Below are 13,707 nucleotides of genomic sequence, written 5' to 3' on the forward strand. Positions count from 1 at the left end.
GCCAATCAAATGGAGCGTTCTCGCCCATACAAACCACAAGGTATCTCGGGCGTCGGTCCACAGTTGCGGGCGCGTTGGCTTCGACACGCATCATTTGCGATTTCCGCGGCTACTGCCAATGACTCAACGCAGCTCCTTCTTGTCGCCGACGCGCAAGGTATCGAAGCGCGCGACGGCGCCGCAGTTTATTCAAAAGACGCACGCGCTCTTCTGTAACGCGCCCGCCCACATTGCCCAATGGCACAACGACGGCACAACGATCTTGGTCCACGACCCGTACGCGTTCTCGCGCGACGTCCTGCCGCGCTATTTCAAGCACCGGAATTTCCTGTCGTTCGTGCGGCAGCTCAACTTTTACGGTTTCCACAAGTACAAGCTCGAGGACGCCGAAGCGTTTACGTGGGAATTTCAGCACGAGCACTTTCTGCGCGACGCGCCCGAGCGCATGCACGCCATTCGGCGTAATACGCCGCCGCCGTCGTCGCCCAATGACGTGGCCGACGTGGCCGAGCCCGCGTTGAGTCCCGTCGCCATGCTCCAACAAACATCCAGGCCGTCCAAGCCCACTTTGACCGCCTCTCGAGCCAAGTCGCGCAGCTCAGCGAGTGTGTGGCAGAGCTCGTGCGAGAGTACGACGAGGAGGACCTGCGCGCGCAAAGTAGTGTACACGCGGTGCAGGAGAAGCCGCCACTGCGTATTCACAACGTCGAGTTTACGGCGCAGGACTTGGCCATGGTGGACGAGGTCCTCGCCATCTTGTCCTTGTAAATCATCGAGGCCGCATAGCCAACCACGTAGAATAGCTGTAATCGTTTATTTAAGGCAGCACTTTAGATGCCCCACGCGCGTCTAGATTAGCCGCGAAGCAACTCGAAGACGGCGGTAAACACAGAGCTTATAGATCGTCCGCACGAACATGCGTACATTGTGAGGGTGCCACGTCATTTTGCGTTGTGGTGAGGTCAAAAATGGTGCGCGATATCAAGGATGGAACGAACTTCTGAGCGCTCGCAGGTACACTGTAATCAATCCCGGGACAAGTTGGAAGAGTTATCCAACGAGGTTTTATTGGCTCTTTTTGGACCAATCCTGCTCGGTTTGGTCGCGTCCATACTGAATTCCAGTGAAAATCGGATTACGGAATCAAACACCGATTTCGTGTGCTGGTTTCGTACATGATCACATCACCGCGATCTTGCTTCCGAGGACCATATCGGGAAGACCTCACTTCTCAATTATCTCTACACCGACAACAGAGCATGATCTCACCACAGCGCAAGTCTGTTACCCTCTCGAGCAACCAAGTCGCACCGCAGTTCATCCAGAAGACGTATGCGCTCATGACCGAGGCACCGGCCCACATTGCGCAGTGGTCCAACCACGGGTCGACGATCCTCATCCACGACCCATACGCGTTCTCGCGGGATCTTCTGCCGCAGTACTTTCGCCACAGCAACTTTTTGAGCTTTGTGCGCCAGCTCAACTTTTATGGCTTCCGCAAGTGCAAGCGCGACGACCCGACGAGCTTAGCGTGGGAGTTTGAGCACGAAGCCTTCTTGCAGGACGAGCCCGAGCTCATGCATACCATCCGCCGCCACAACCAGCCGATGGCCGACCAAGACACCGAGCCCGAGCCGGAAACGACGCCCGTCGCTGAGCTCCGCGAACGCATCTCGACAGTGCAAACCAACTTTGAGCTTCTTACGCAGCAGCTGACACAGCTGACCGCAGTCATCTCAACGCTTGTCGTGTCAAGAAAGCGATCTGTCGAGTCGGACAGTGGCGGCGCCAAGCGTTTGTGTGTCGACGCTGATGCGGACGACATGGAGCCCCTCTACTTGGATCGGCACTCGACGGATCTAACGGCCGAGGACTTGGCCATGGTGGATGATGTGCTTGATATCTTGTCGCACGCGGCTGTAAACCCGCCGCTGGACACTGCGATCGAGGTGTAAGCACAACTAATAGTATAATATAATTCAAGGAATGATTCTGACTGAGATTTTGATAACTAGTGTTGTGCATTTGCACAATCGCGTCCAGCATTTCACAGCAACGGTTCAATGAAACGAAGCGACGGGCTTCCTTCAGTTGTAGAGTAAGTAGAGACTCGTTAGTCGACATCAAATCATACTACTCGACAGTCTTCTGTTAGCGTCGTTTACTGCAGGGACGTTTAGTAGTAGACTGTGGGATTTGCCATTTTGCAGTTGTGCGAACGATGTGTGTCGCTGAAACGCAATCTGCGACACGCAGTGTTAAATAAGGGGATTCGGATTGGCTTGTTGAATCTCCGATAGCCAATCAATGGCGTTTCGATAGGTCGAATGATGGTCTTGGACTCATCATCTAACCATCGCAAATAATCAGTCCAAGGCGCTTTGTACACAATCCCTCGGCATAACCCAATATTTCAGCGCAGGCAGACATGGCCAGAGCACCACCTCTCTTCATCCGAAAGACCTTCATCCTCTTCTCCAATGCCCCGAAAGAGCTCGCTGAGTGGGCAAGGAACGGGACGACGATCTTGATCCACGACTCCCACGTCTTTGCGCGGGAGCTCCTCCCACGCCACTTCAAGCACAGCAACTTTCTCTCGTTCGTGCGCCAGCTCAACTTTTACGGTTTCCACAAGTGCAAGCGCGATGACGGCAGCGGCGTCATTTGGGAGTTCCAGCACGAGGCGTTCGTACAACACAAGCCAGAGCTCATGCGAACGATCCAGCATCACCAAGCACCAGTGGTAGCAGCGAGCCCGGCCAAGCCATCGCCGTCGGACGAGACCGCTATGGTTGCGCTACGTCGGCAGATCCAGGCTGTCCAGACCCAATTTGACCAAGCTGCGCGTCAAATCTCAGAGCTTTCGCGGGTCGTTGCCAGCCTCGACGAGCCTCACCCCGACGAGACCCAAGGGCATGGTATTTACAAAGCTCAATCTGCGTTGCTCGACCGAGCCGATCTGGAGCCTCTTGATGCTGGGCGAGGCGTGGACAGCGCTTTGACGCTCGAGGATTGCAGCATGGTCGACGACGTGCTCGATATTCTGTCCTGGCCGAGATTCAATGCGACAGACTATAGCTACTTTATAACATGTTGAATATGCGTTCTTATTGTTCTTATTGTCTATATGCGCGGTATAGAGTCTTTTGCGTGGATTAAAGGCCCTCAGCGTGGAAATGGCGTGCCCATCTCACGTGGAATCGCTCAAACGCAATGTTCAACAACCTCGAGCAAGTACGCAAGAGATCTGACAGTGTACCAGTACCGCAGAATATATTTCAAGTCTTGCACTTGGGCGGGCGATGAGCTTGAGCCCACCCAAGTGTGTGACGCGCTTGAGGTTACGAGCGCCGTTCACCTCGTGACGCGAATAAACGTGATAGCGACCACGATGGATATCAGTCGAGGACCCTGTAAGGAATCTGTTAGGGCAACGTTGCGACCGCTACTATCAGTGCATTGGCTGGACGAGGTGAGCCGACGAGCTATTACTCGTTCGCGTATTGGGTTCGCAGCGAGCTCTTCGCGCGATATCTCTCGCGGTGTTGGCAGTCCCAACGGAGCCTAAACCGGTACTAATCATGATTAGTCACTGGAGTACAGGTACCGCCAATAGTTATGTTGCTATTATTCGGTTAGTAGGGGTCTGTGACGACGCCTCTTATCTCAAGCGATCATGGAGACAAGGCTGGCATGTCGACGCTGACCGAAATGACAAGTTGTGTCGCGTTGATGACGTTGTGAGCCGAGGTTTATCCTGGGAAAAATGCGACTTGCGACACTCGCTGAATCGCCGTTGCGCGCGTCTGATTGGCTTTTAGGATCGACCAATCATTGACCGCCTGTCATTTCCTTACAAACGTCAAGGTAACTGAACTGAATCGACGGCCGACGACGTGGCGGCCCCAAAAAACAGGTGCACCGGCCGGAGGACGTGAGTAGCTTTGCCAATCAAAAAGGCTGGTGCAGTCTACGGCCATTCTGCAATTGCCTCCGAGCCACACAAACATGCTTTCGCCCTTGTCGCCATCGTGTCTGGAGCTTTCGATCGCCCCGTTCCTCCATTCGACCTTTGCTCTCTTTTGCCAAGCGCCGCCGACAATTGCCCATTGGACGCACGAGGGGACTGCAGTGGTGATTCATGACCTCCACCGCTTTGCCCACGAAATGCTCCCGCGGTACTTTGGCCACTGCAACCTCGTGCTCTTTGTGCGCCAGCTCCACGGGTTTGGTTTCCGCAACTTTAAGAGCGCGTCGGGCGCGTGGGAGTTTTGTCACACGCACTTCGTGCTCGAGCAGCCCGAGCGCCTCCGCTACATCCAGCGAGCCGACGAGGACGGCCCGACGTCGCTTCAGGTCGAGATGAGCGAGATCGGAGACCAAGTCTCGCACCTGACCGCGCTTGTGTCGCACTTGACCCAAGAGCGGCGGTGCTGCCTTGCAACCCAAGCGAGTACCGAAGACGCGGACCTCCTCGACGAAGTGTTTGAAATCCTCGAGCTGCCGCAGCAGCCCCTCACTGTGGTTCCGAGCGGCAGCTGGGATTACTAACTAAATATCTACAATACTAACTTATCTATTCTTTCCTTCGTTCTCAATGGCCCTCACAAGGCGCGATCCGAGTCAAAACAGCGTTACTAAACATCAAGTTGCGATCTGCGTTCGTGATTGGCTGTTTGCACGACCGCTGGCACCGAGAATTGGCACTCGTGGTGGAGCAGCCCCACCGCGTGGTGCACGCTTGTATAGTAACCACTTCTTTTGCTGGAGAGTCCCTGCAGCCGAACAAGCTACGAACGTTGACGTCGCGCCGTGTGTAGCTGCATACCTTGGCTGCTTGGTTGGTGAGCGTCACACGAGCACTGGTATGCCACACCAATAGCATGGCTGGTGATGCGAGCTTGTTCCTAGCGTTAGCATCGAGTTCGTTTTGGAACTGGCTGCAAAGGTGAGAACAGTTTCTGGTAACGAATCAGTCCATGGTGGAAAGATAACGATAGCTAACCAATAAAGGTTTCTTCCATGTGCACACTGGAGCGATCCGCAGCCTCAAGAATGGAAGAGTGATGCGTGAAGCGTGATCCGATACACTGTACTAGTAGTAGCCAGCGGTGATAGCCACAGTCAACGAGATGGATCGCCGCAGGTTGTGAAAGGATGTGCGGCTTCACGCGCGCATCGGTGCAATATTGTATAACGTCTCATTGCAGCTGGGCTCTCGATCGGGACATGCTTGATCAGGTCATGCTTGAGGAGGTTGAGCGTTGGCATCTCATCTCTCATGGTGCTGCGTGTTTTTAGCGCTTAGTTTTGTCCTCGTATTTTGTCCTTTTAGAAACATGCCACTTCCATTGGCCAAAATGAATTTCTTTTTGGATTAGCTCCTTTTTGTCCAATCGCAGAGAGACAAGTGACCCATACAACACGCAAGAGTAAGCGCTTCGAGAAGTCCAACGACCAACATTTGCGCAACGTGTTGGGCGAAATGAGCAAGCCAACGACAAAGCCAGCGCCGGCCAAGGCCGCGCCCGTGTTCCTCCAGAAGACGTACGCGCTCTTCGACGAGGCGCCGGCGACGATCGCTTCGTGGGCCCACGAAGGCCGGACCGTCGTCGTCAAGGACCCGCAGGAGTTTGCGCGCTCGATCCTGCCGCAGTACTTCAAGCACAGCAACTTTGCCTCGTTCGTGCGCCAGCTCAACTTTTACGGCTTCCGCAAGTACAAGCGCGATGAAATGCTCTTTGGCGACACGTGTGCTGCCGTCGCCGAGACGGGCATGCAGTACTGGTGGGAGTTTTACCACCCCAAGTTTGTCCGGGCGGCGCCGCAGCTCATGAGCTCCATCCGCCGCAAGACGTACTCGGAGGCGCCGCCAGCGTCAGCGCCAAGCGAGAGCGACGACATGGGCGCGCTGAAGGAGCAAGTGTCTACCTTGCAGACCCAGTACCACCAGCTCTCGTCGCAGCTCTCGAACCTCGAGATGCTCGTCAAGACGCTGATTATGACCCACAAACGCGCGCCGCCAACCGAAGCGATTGAAAGCATCAAGAAGCCCAAGCCCGAAGAGACGCACGGCGTGGAGAGCCTATGTGAGACCAGCGACGACGCGCAGACGCCCGAGTCGTCGCTCGGGCTTTCGCTGCCAGGCAGCCCCCTGCACCTCTTTGACGTGCCGATCGACGACCACTTTTTGTGGCCCGACGAGCTCCCGCCGGCAGCCAACGACCCGAACGTGCTCTCGGGCATTGACGAAATCATCTTTGGCGAGCCCGAGCCCAAGTTGCCGTCGCCGCCACGGTGCTCGATGCAAGCCGACCGCCCGCTCATGTTCCGCTTCACGCTTCCAGCGTTGAAGTGATTTTCAGCAAACTCCTCTATCTACCCTACGTATATTAACTACATATTTACAGCTCTACCTAATCAAAATCATCCCTGCCTCCACCGTGGTCCCTGCCTCCACCGTGGTCCCTGCCTCCACCGAAGTTCGCCTCGAGGGGATGCATGATTCGCGACAAGAAGGTTGAAGATATTGATAACATGGAGTGCTTCGTGCCATAGCAGTATGCAGATAGCCACCGACGAAGGGATCCTCATGCACGGCTGTCAGGAAGCACCACATGAAGAGCTTTGAACGCTCCCGGTCATCGGGCATCTCAAGCACGCGAGAACCTCGTTTGGCTTGGGCTGATCCATGCAACCCGTTGCTTTATTGAATGGCTCCAACGACTCTAAGTACTCGCATGTCGTCATGCCTCATGATGGGTCCAGCCAAGACTTGGCGGCAGCTTTTGGCGCCTCGTTGACCCAGCTCGCTTCGATGTTCCGGATAATCCGTCGTATCCGGTAGGCATTTGCCGCGAAACTCCATTTGGCAGGATGGCGTCGTCGTGGGAAGATGGGGCATCGATCTTGCGCCGACCAGCGGACGCCGGGGCCCGGAAGCGGCCCGCGCCGGGTGCATCAAACGACCTCATGGGTTTTGGCGATGACGAAGAACCCCAAGCTGGAGTTGCGCCCGAGGAGCCTGCGCCCGAGGCCAAGCCCCGGAAGAAGCGCAACATCTTCTCGGAGCAGCACTTGCTGAGCGACCGAGGCTTCCGCGCGGTCTACAATTCGTTCCCGAGCCACTTCAACACTGCCGTGCCTGAAGGCCAGGAAGCGCTGGCGCTGCGCGACCTCATGACGTGCTACAAGGAGTGGGCGTTCGAGCTGTTTCCTGCCTTACGCTTTGAAGACTTTGTGGACCGCACCGAAGTGATTGCCAAGAAGGCCGCAGTACGACGATGCGTCATGCCATCCTGTGTCTTATGCGAAGGATAGGTGGGCGAGCTCCTCCAAGAACTGCGGTCGAAGGAAGCCAAGCGCGGCGAGCCCGAGCCGGACTTTGCCGAGATCGTGCATTCCACAGCATCGGCGCGCGATAGTAGCAGCTCGAGCCATGGCCCGCGCGATGCCAAGGGCGATGTCCCGCGCAGCAACTCGTTCGACGACGCGCTTGCGGCAGAGCAAGATATGCAAGCCCTCCTCGAATATGAGGCCATGCTCGCGTCCACGCGCGACGACGCTCGCAAGGTGCCAGCCCAAGTGCCATCCAAGGACGAGTCGAGCGACGAGGAAGAATTCCAAGCTCCGACTCTCAAGGCTGTGCCGAGACCAGACGTGGCCAGCGACAGCGAAGCCGAAGTTGAGCTGCCCCCTCTCTCGAAGGTCGCCGAGAAGCTTAACGATGCTGTCGACGAGCCGCGTGATGCCATCGATGAGCCTAGTAAAGCCACCGACGAGCCTCGTGAAGCCATCGATGAGCAATCTGGCGATGAGGACGACGGGCCTATGGACGAGGTCGACGACGATCCTGCTGTCGATGCCGAGGACCGCGAGGAAGCGCCGTCGCAAGCCGCCGTTGAACCTGCGTCGCAGATGGACGAGCCTGCCTCCCAGGCGATCGATGACGACGACGAGCTTCCGAGCGACGAAGAAGCCGGCGACGTCATGGAGTACGAAGCGCGTACGTCGATCCTGCGCGACATGGTGGAAACGACCGAGACGCGACGACCGCGGACGTCCAAGGCGCTCGACGAGGCAGCGACGATGCTCGAAGAGGAGTCGGACAGCGACGCCGAGCTGGACTTTCCGGCGACGCGGTTTGGTGCGGCGTCCCAGGTGCCGGCGACGCAAGGCGAGGACGACGACGAGACCCAAGTCACATGAGATTAACGACTGCCGCCCAATCGATTCGTATACGCAAGTCTACTGTGTGTGTGTCTATTTACTTCAGTCGTCGCGAGCGGCGGCGGACGTGCGAGCACGGGCGCTTGCCGTGGTTGGCCTAGCAGCAACGCCATGAGCCTCGCATGGACGAGAGCCGTCGTACCTTCTTGGGCTTGCGCGAGTTTCTACCTACGAGTTGCATGCCAGGGATGGGCTCCGAGGACAAGCGCATGTTCTCCAGCACCGCATCCAAGGCGTCGTAGGGGTTGAAGAGGATCGGCGGGCGCGTGAGCGTCGACGGCGTCTGCGCAAAGCTGGTCGGAACCTGCGAGAACGTCGAGAGGAATGCTAATGCGCACATATGAGCTGTCTACTTGCGCCAGTAGCTGCATGAGGTACCCGGCTTGGGGACGGACACGGCGCGGACCGCGCGGGCGAGGACGTGGTGCATGGGCGCCGATGGGATTTTCGCAACTGCGTCGTGGTTGGTTGCAATTGCCTCGTACGTCAAGCCACGCGACTTTTAATTCCATCCAATACAAAAGGCAAGATATTAAATAAAGTCGGCTCGAAATGGTCTTCTTCTTTTTATTCTATACTCGAATCAAGCTCTTCTGCTGGAATAAAATACCAACACAAACCATTTAACGGCTGAGAGGGTCAGATAATGGCCGGCTTGACCCTCTCGCAACAGAGATCGCACACGCCTGGTAGCCTCTGGCAGCCTATCGAGTACCCGCCGCAGCTCGTCCCATTCGGTCCAAGGACTTGGATTGATTGCCGTATGAGCTGGCTCAAGTGTAGTGTGCCATTTCCGGCACCGATCTGATCTTTTAGAAAGCTCAAGCTCGCCATACAAATCCCAAGCTTGTATAAACCTGCGAGAATACATATGAAAGCCCAGAGGTTTTGGATTGTGTGGAAATCTAACCGAGCGCTCCGACCGCAAGATGACCGCGGCCCTCGTGGAGATGGACGACGTCCGCGCCTTCCTTCAGGTAGAAGCAGTCATCATGAGCATTGGATATGCAATGTCATGCATGTATGGTGCCAGGCTCATGACTGCATGGTAGACGGAAGCTGCGCTGGAAGCCGAGTTTGAGGACAGCTTGGCCCGCAGCCCGTACTCGGTCGAGACGTGGACGTCGTACCTCAACTTGACCGCGAACGAGGTCGACGCGGCGACGCACAAGCTACCGGAGCGTCGCATCAAGCTCTTTCGCCGGGCGCTCGCGCTCGTTCCATTGAGCTACAAGCTCTGGAAGCGGTTCATCGACGAGACGCACCAGTTGGTCCGCGGCCTGCGCATCGACGCGCCCGAGTACAACGACCTTCGCCAGCTCTACGAAGACGCGCTTGTACACCTGCACAAGATGCCCCGCATCTGGCTCAACTACACGGCGCTTCTGCGCACGCTGCGCCTCGGCACGGCCACGCGCCGCGTCTTTGACCGCGCGCTACGTGCGCTGCCCATCACACAGCACAAGCGCATCTGGGGCCCGTACCTCGAGTTCGTGCACGAGCAGGGCGTGCATCAGACGGCGATCGCGGTCTACCGGCGCTACCTCATGCTCGAGCCGACGGGCCGCGAGGCGTACGTGCGGTACCTCCAGTCCATCGAGCAGTATGTACTTCCTACCATGCGCCTTGTCATCTCATTTCTACTCGAGGTACGAAGAAGCCAGCGTGCAGCTCGTCCAGCTCATCAACGACGACCAAGAGAGCACGAAGGCATCGCGGCACGACCTGTGGATGCTGCTGTGCACGATGGTGTCGCAGCACCCGGAGCAGGTGTCGTCTACGCTGCACATCGACCGTATCCTCCGCAGCGGCCTCTCGCTCTTCACGGACGAGGTCGGGCGGCTCTGGTGCGCGCTTGCGACCTACTACATCCGCCTCGGCATGTTCGAGTCGGCGCGCGACGTCTACGAAGAAGCGCTGCTCGCGGTCCTCACGGTCCGCGACTTTAGTGTCATCTTTGACGCCTACGTCAAGTTCATCGAAGCCATGATCGCCGCGGAAATGGACGAGACGAGCTCGGTTGAGGTCGACCGCCTCTTGCAGCTGTACGAAGATCTCGCCGAGCGCCGGCCCAAGCTCGTGAACGCGGTGCTGCTGCGGCAGAACCCGCACTCGGTCAAGGAGTGGACCAAGCGCATTAGCCTCATGCACGACCCGATCGCCGTCGTCCACACCTACACGGAAGCGCTCACCACGATCGACCCCAGTCAAGCGACCAAGGTCAGCGGCCTCTGGATCGCGTTTGCAGCCTTTTACGAGACCCACGGCGACGCGCCGAACGCGCGCAAGATCTTTGCCAAGGCGCTCGCCGAAGGCAAGTTCAAGGCGGGCGACGAGTACGCGGCCATCGTCTGCGCACACGCCGAGATGGAGCTCCGCCTCGAAGAGTTTGAGATGGCGCTCGAGATTGTACGCGCCGGCTGCGGCAGCTACCGCAAGTCGATGAAGCTCTGGGCACTGCGCCTCGACTTGGAAGAGAGCCTCGGCGACGTGCGCAGCACGAAAGCGGCGTACGACCGGACGTTTGAGCTCAAGATTGTGACGCCGAGCATGGTGCTGCAGTACACGGCGTACCTCCAAGAGAACGAGTTCTTTGAAGACAGCTTTCAGGTCTTTGAGCGCGCGATCGCGCTCTTCCCGTTCCCGCACGTCTACGACATCTGGCTCGCGTACCTCCAGAGCTTTGTGGCGCGCTACGAAGGCCGCAAGCTCGAGCGCGCGCGCGACCTCTTCAACCAAGTGCTGTCGCTTGTGCCGACGACGCCGATCTCGACGTCCAGCGACAAGCCGATCGACATGGCGTCCGTGCTCTACACCGAGTACGCGCGCGTGGAAGAGACATATGGTCTCTGGCGCAACGCCCAAGCCATCTACGAGCGAGCGACGAATGCGCTCGAAGGGCCGTCGCAGCTGGCCATGTACTCGCTGTACGTGGCCAAGGCGCAGGCGCTCTCGGGCGTTGTGCACACGCGCAAGATTTACGAGCGCGCCATGGAGCACCTGCCCGACGCGCTCGTGTGGAAGCTCGCGCTCAAGTTTGCGTCGTTCGAGACGGCGCTCGGCGAGCTCGAGCGCGCGCGCGCCGTGTACCGCCACGCGTCCCAGTTTTGTGACCCGCGCTTGCACGAAGTCGACTTTTGGTCGGTCTGGCACGCGTTTGAGATTGGCCACGGCTCGGAAGACTCGTTCTTGGAGATGTTGCGCATCAAGCGCAGCGTGAGCACGCAGTACGCGCAGGTCAACTACATTGGCGTGCATGGCGCGGCGACGAGCCTCGGCATGGTGCCGGCCGCCAAGACGGGGGACGCGATGGTCGACCTCGAGCGCACCAACGTTGACGAGGACGAGGATGCGCCGCCGGCCAAGAAGGCCAAGACGACGACGGCCAACGCCGAAGAGATGGACCTGGACGACGACGACGAGGCGACCAATGTCCACACGAACGCGGAAGAGATCGACCTGGATGACGACGATATGGAGATTGAAGAGAAGAGCGTGCCAGCGGCCGTCTTTGGCCAGTAAAGAAGAAGCAATATGATCGTGTGTTTTTCATTTCGCTTACAACTAGTCCATGATGTTGATGGTGCTCAGGACATGCTTGCGCATCTCGTACTTGGTCAAAATCGGCTTTGCGCAGTGCAACTTGACCTTGTGCTTCCACTCGCCGGTCGCGAGCACGACGAAGTAGTGGGCGACGTGCGTCTTGGGCTCTTGGTACCAGCCGGTCCCGCCCTGGGTCGTGCCGGGCATGGCACCGAGAACGCCGCACGCTTGAGCCTCGGTGTAGAGCGTTTTCTGAAAAAGCTTGCGCCCGACGTGACCGCGGTAGTATCGCTGCAGGACCATGGACGCTGCGTGTTTGTGCGGATCATATCGATCCTGGACCGTTGACGCACTGCCGTCGTCACCGGTGTTACCACTTGTCGCCTCGTCGAAGCTCGTCTCGGGCGTCGGTCGCTCGTCACTAGGGTGCAGCCCGGTGTCGGCACTGACGGGCGTCTCGTTTTGTGGATCGGTGTCACGAGGCTCGTTCTCGTTGCCGATCGGAGGCATGGTGCCTGCCGATGGCTCGAGACTTTCGCCTAGCGCTAAAGCGTCGGTGCTTGTGCAGTCAGGTTCGACCACATCTGCGAGTTCAGGCGTCGATTCGGGCTCGCTGGCCGACTCCAATGACGGCTCGGAAGGTGTTGGGTCATTGGGAGCTACGTCAATAGGGTGTGGGTCTTCTGTTGTTGTGAGCTCCGCCTCCGATGCTGCCACCTCGATTCGTGCGCTAGGCGGTTCAAGAGGCACGACGTCGGCCGGTCGAAGCGGTGTTGCTGTCTCCACCCCTTCCACTGGCTCAGACGGCGACGGCATTGCAGCGTCGGACTCGTCCTCGATCAAAGCCGCGGGGGTCGCAGTCGCGCTATCGTCGCAAAGTATCGCTGCCGGCTCCTCCAAAGCACTTGGCGTGGCAGCTTTGAGTTCCAAGGCATCGCTGGCTGGTGCATCGGCATCAGTCATATCCGACTCGACAGCCGTCTCGACGTCGGTCGTTGCAGGAATTGGTTGCTCGTCAAGGACATTATTATCCAGAGTGCTTGGCGCACCAGTGTCTTCCGTGTCGCCAAGCACCACTGCCGGCGGCTCGTCAACCACGGCTGCTTCGATGGGCTCTGGCTCGTCGACCACGGCTGCTGCGACGGGCTCTGGCTCGTCAACCACGGCTGCTTCGATGGGCTCTGGCTCGTCGACCACGGCTGCTTCGACGGGCTCTGGCTCGTCAAGCAAGGCTGCTTCAATTGGTTCTGGCTCGTCAAGCAAGGCTGCTTCGATCGGTTCTGGCTCGTCGAGCACGGCTGCTGCGACGGGCTCTGGCTCGTCAACCACGGCTGCTGCGATGGGCTCTGGCTCGTCAAGCAAGGCTGCTTCGATGGGTTCTGGCTCGTCGAGCACGGCTGCTGCGACGGGTTCTGGCTCGCCCAGCATACTATCGGCAACCGACGCGTCCGTGTCGACAAACGTCTCCCCGGCATACTCGTCGGTCGGGCAATCAATGAGAACCAAATCTGGTTCTGAGGGCGTGGCTCTCTCGCCTGCTTCTAGAGCGACGCTCTCTTCGTGCACAGCGACTCGCGGGTTTTCGCTCGCACTTGCTTCGTGCTCTTTGATCGCGGCTGCACATGCGCTTGGCTCGTCTTCACGCCGCTCAGTGTCTTGGATGAGGACCTTGTTCTCGCCACCTCGGGCACTCGGTTTTGGGGCCTCGCGGCTCGGGACTTGGTTGCGCTCCTCGATTGCTACGAGCTGGATGGACGCAAGGGCGGCTTCCGTGTCGATGACGAGCGATTCGGGTTTCGCGGGCGATCGCATCGTTCGCAGACTCGAGACGCCGACGGTGTACGGCCGGTCCGAGACCTCCTTGCGGTGTACGATCACCTGGTACCCGTCGACGTCAAGCACAACATCCTTGCTGTGCTCGGTGGCCGTCACCAC

At 58.2% G+C, this 13,707-nt stretch overlaps 8 protein-coding genes across 8 annotated transcripts; 7 read left to right on the plus strand and 1 right to left on the minus strand.

The window, feature by feature from the left end:
- Positions 1 to 118: 118 nt before the first annotated feature.
- SPRG_19167 (hypothetical protein) lies at positions 119 to 768 on the plus strand (the record flags this gene model as incomplete). The annotated part of the gene is made up of 2 exons (XM_012340204.1): positions 119 to 526; positions 553 to 768. 2 exons carry the CDS (start codon positions 119 to 121, stop codon positions 766 to 768), a joined length of 624 nt encoding a protein of 207 aa, XP_012195594.1.
- A 491-nt stretch (positions 769 to 1,259) lies between these two features.
- On the plus strand, positions 1,260 to 1,955 carry SPRG_19168 (hypothetical protein; the record flags this gene model as incomplete). Its single annotated transcript, XM_012340205.1, has 1 exon — positions 1,260 to 1,955. The coding sequence occupies one exon, from the start codon at positions 1,260 to 1,262 to the stop codon at positions 1,953 to 1,955; it is 696 nt and encodes a 231-aa protein (XP_012195595.1).
- A 473-nt stretch (positions 1,956 to 2,428) lies between these two features.
- On the plus strand, positions 2,429 to 3,002 carry SPRG_19169 (hypothetical protein; the record flags this gene model as incomplete). The annotated part of the gene is made up of 2 exons (XM_012340206.1): positions 2,429 to 2,791; positions 2,841 to 3,002. 2 exons carry the CDS (start codon positions 2,429 to 2,431, stop codon positions 3,000 to 3,002), a joined length of 525 nt encoding a protein of 174 aa, XP_012195596.1.
- Positions 3,003 to 4,008: 1,006 nt separating this feature from the next.
- SPRG_19170 (hypothetical protein) lies at positions 4,009 to 4,551 on the plus strand (the record flags this gene model as incomplete). Its single annotated transcript, XM_012340207.1, has 1 exon — positions 4,009 to 4,551. One exon carries the CDS (start codon positions 4,009 to 4,011, stop codon positions 4,549 to 4,551), a length of 543 nt encoding a protein of 180 aa, XP_012195597.1.
- A 934-nt stretch (positions 4,552 to 5,485) lies between these two features.
- Positions 5,486 to 6,358, plus strand: SPRG_19171 (hypothetical protein; the record flags this gene model as incomplete). The annotated part of the gene is made up of 1 exon (XM_012340208.1): positions 5,486 to 6,358. The coding sequence occupies one exon, from the start codon at positions 5,486 to 5,488 to the stop codon at positions 6,356 to 6,358; it is 873 nt and encodes a 290-aa protein (XP_012195598.1).
- Positions 6,359 to 6,876: 518 nt separating this feature from the next.
- On the plus strand, positions 6,877 to 8,208 carry SPRG_19172 (hypothetical protein; the record flags this gene model as incomplete). The annotated part of the gene is made up of 2 exons (XM_012340209.1): positions 6,877 to 7,275; positions 7,321 to 8,208. 2 exons carry the CDS (start codon positions 6,877 to 6,879, stop codon positions 8,206 to 8,208), a joined length of 1,287 nt encoding a protein of 428 aa, XP_012195599.1.
- A 58-nt stretch (positions 8,209 to 8,266) lies between these two features.
- On the minus strand, positions 8,267 to 8,659 carry SPRG_19173 (hypothetical protein; the record flags this gene model as incomplete). The annotated part of the gene is made up of 3 exons (XM_012340210.1): positions 8,267 to 8,326; positions 8,372 to 8,556; positions 8,608 to 8,659. 3 exons carry the CDS (start codon positions 8,657 to 8,659, stop codon positions 8,267 to 8,269), a joined length of 297 nt encoding a protein of 98 aa, XP_012195600.1.
- A 499-nt stretch (positions 8,660 to 9,158) lies between these two features.
- Positions 9,159 to 11,751, plus strand: SPRG_19174 (hypothetical protein; the record flags this gene model as incomplete). Its single annotated transcript, XM_012340211.1, has 3 exons — positions 9,159 to 9,206; positions 9,282 to 9,832; positions 9,879 to 11,751. The coding sequence occupies 3 exons, from the start codon at positions 9,159 to 9,161 to the stop codon at positions 11,749 to 11,751; spliced, it is 2,472 nt and encodes an 823-aa protein (XP_012195601.1).
- Between the last annotated feature and the right edge of the window lie 1,956 nt (positions 11,752 to 13,707).

This window comes from Saprolegnia parasitica (assembly GCF_000151545.1).
Source record: "Saprolegnia parasitica CBS 223.65 unplaced genomic scaffold supercont2.4, whole genome shotgun sequence".
NCBI classification, from domain to species: domain Eukaryota; phylum Oomycota; class Saprolegniomycetes; order Saprolegniales; family Saprolegniaceae; genus Saprolegnia; species Saprolegnia parasitica.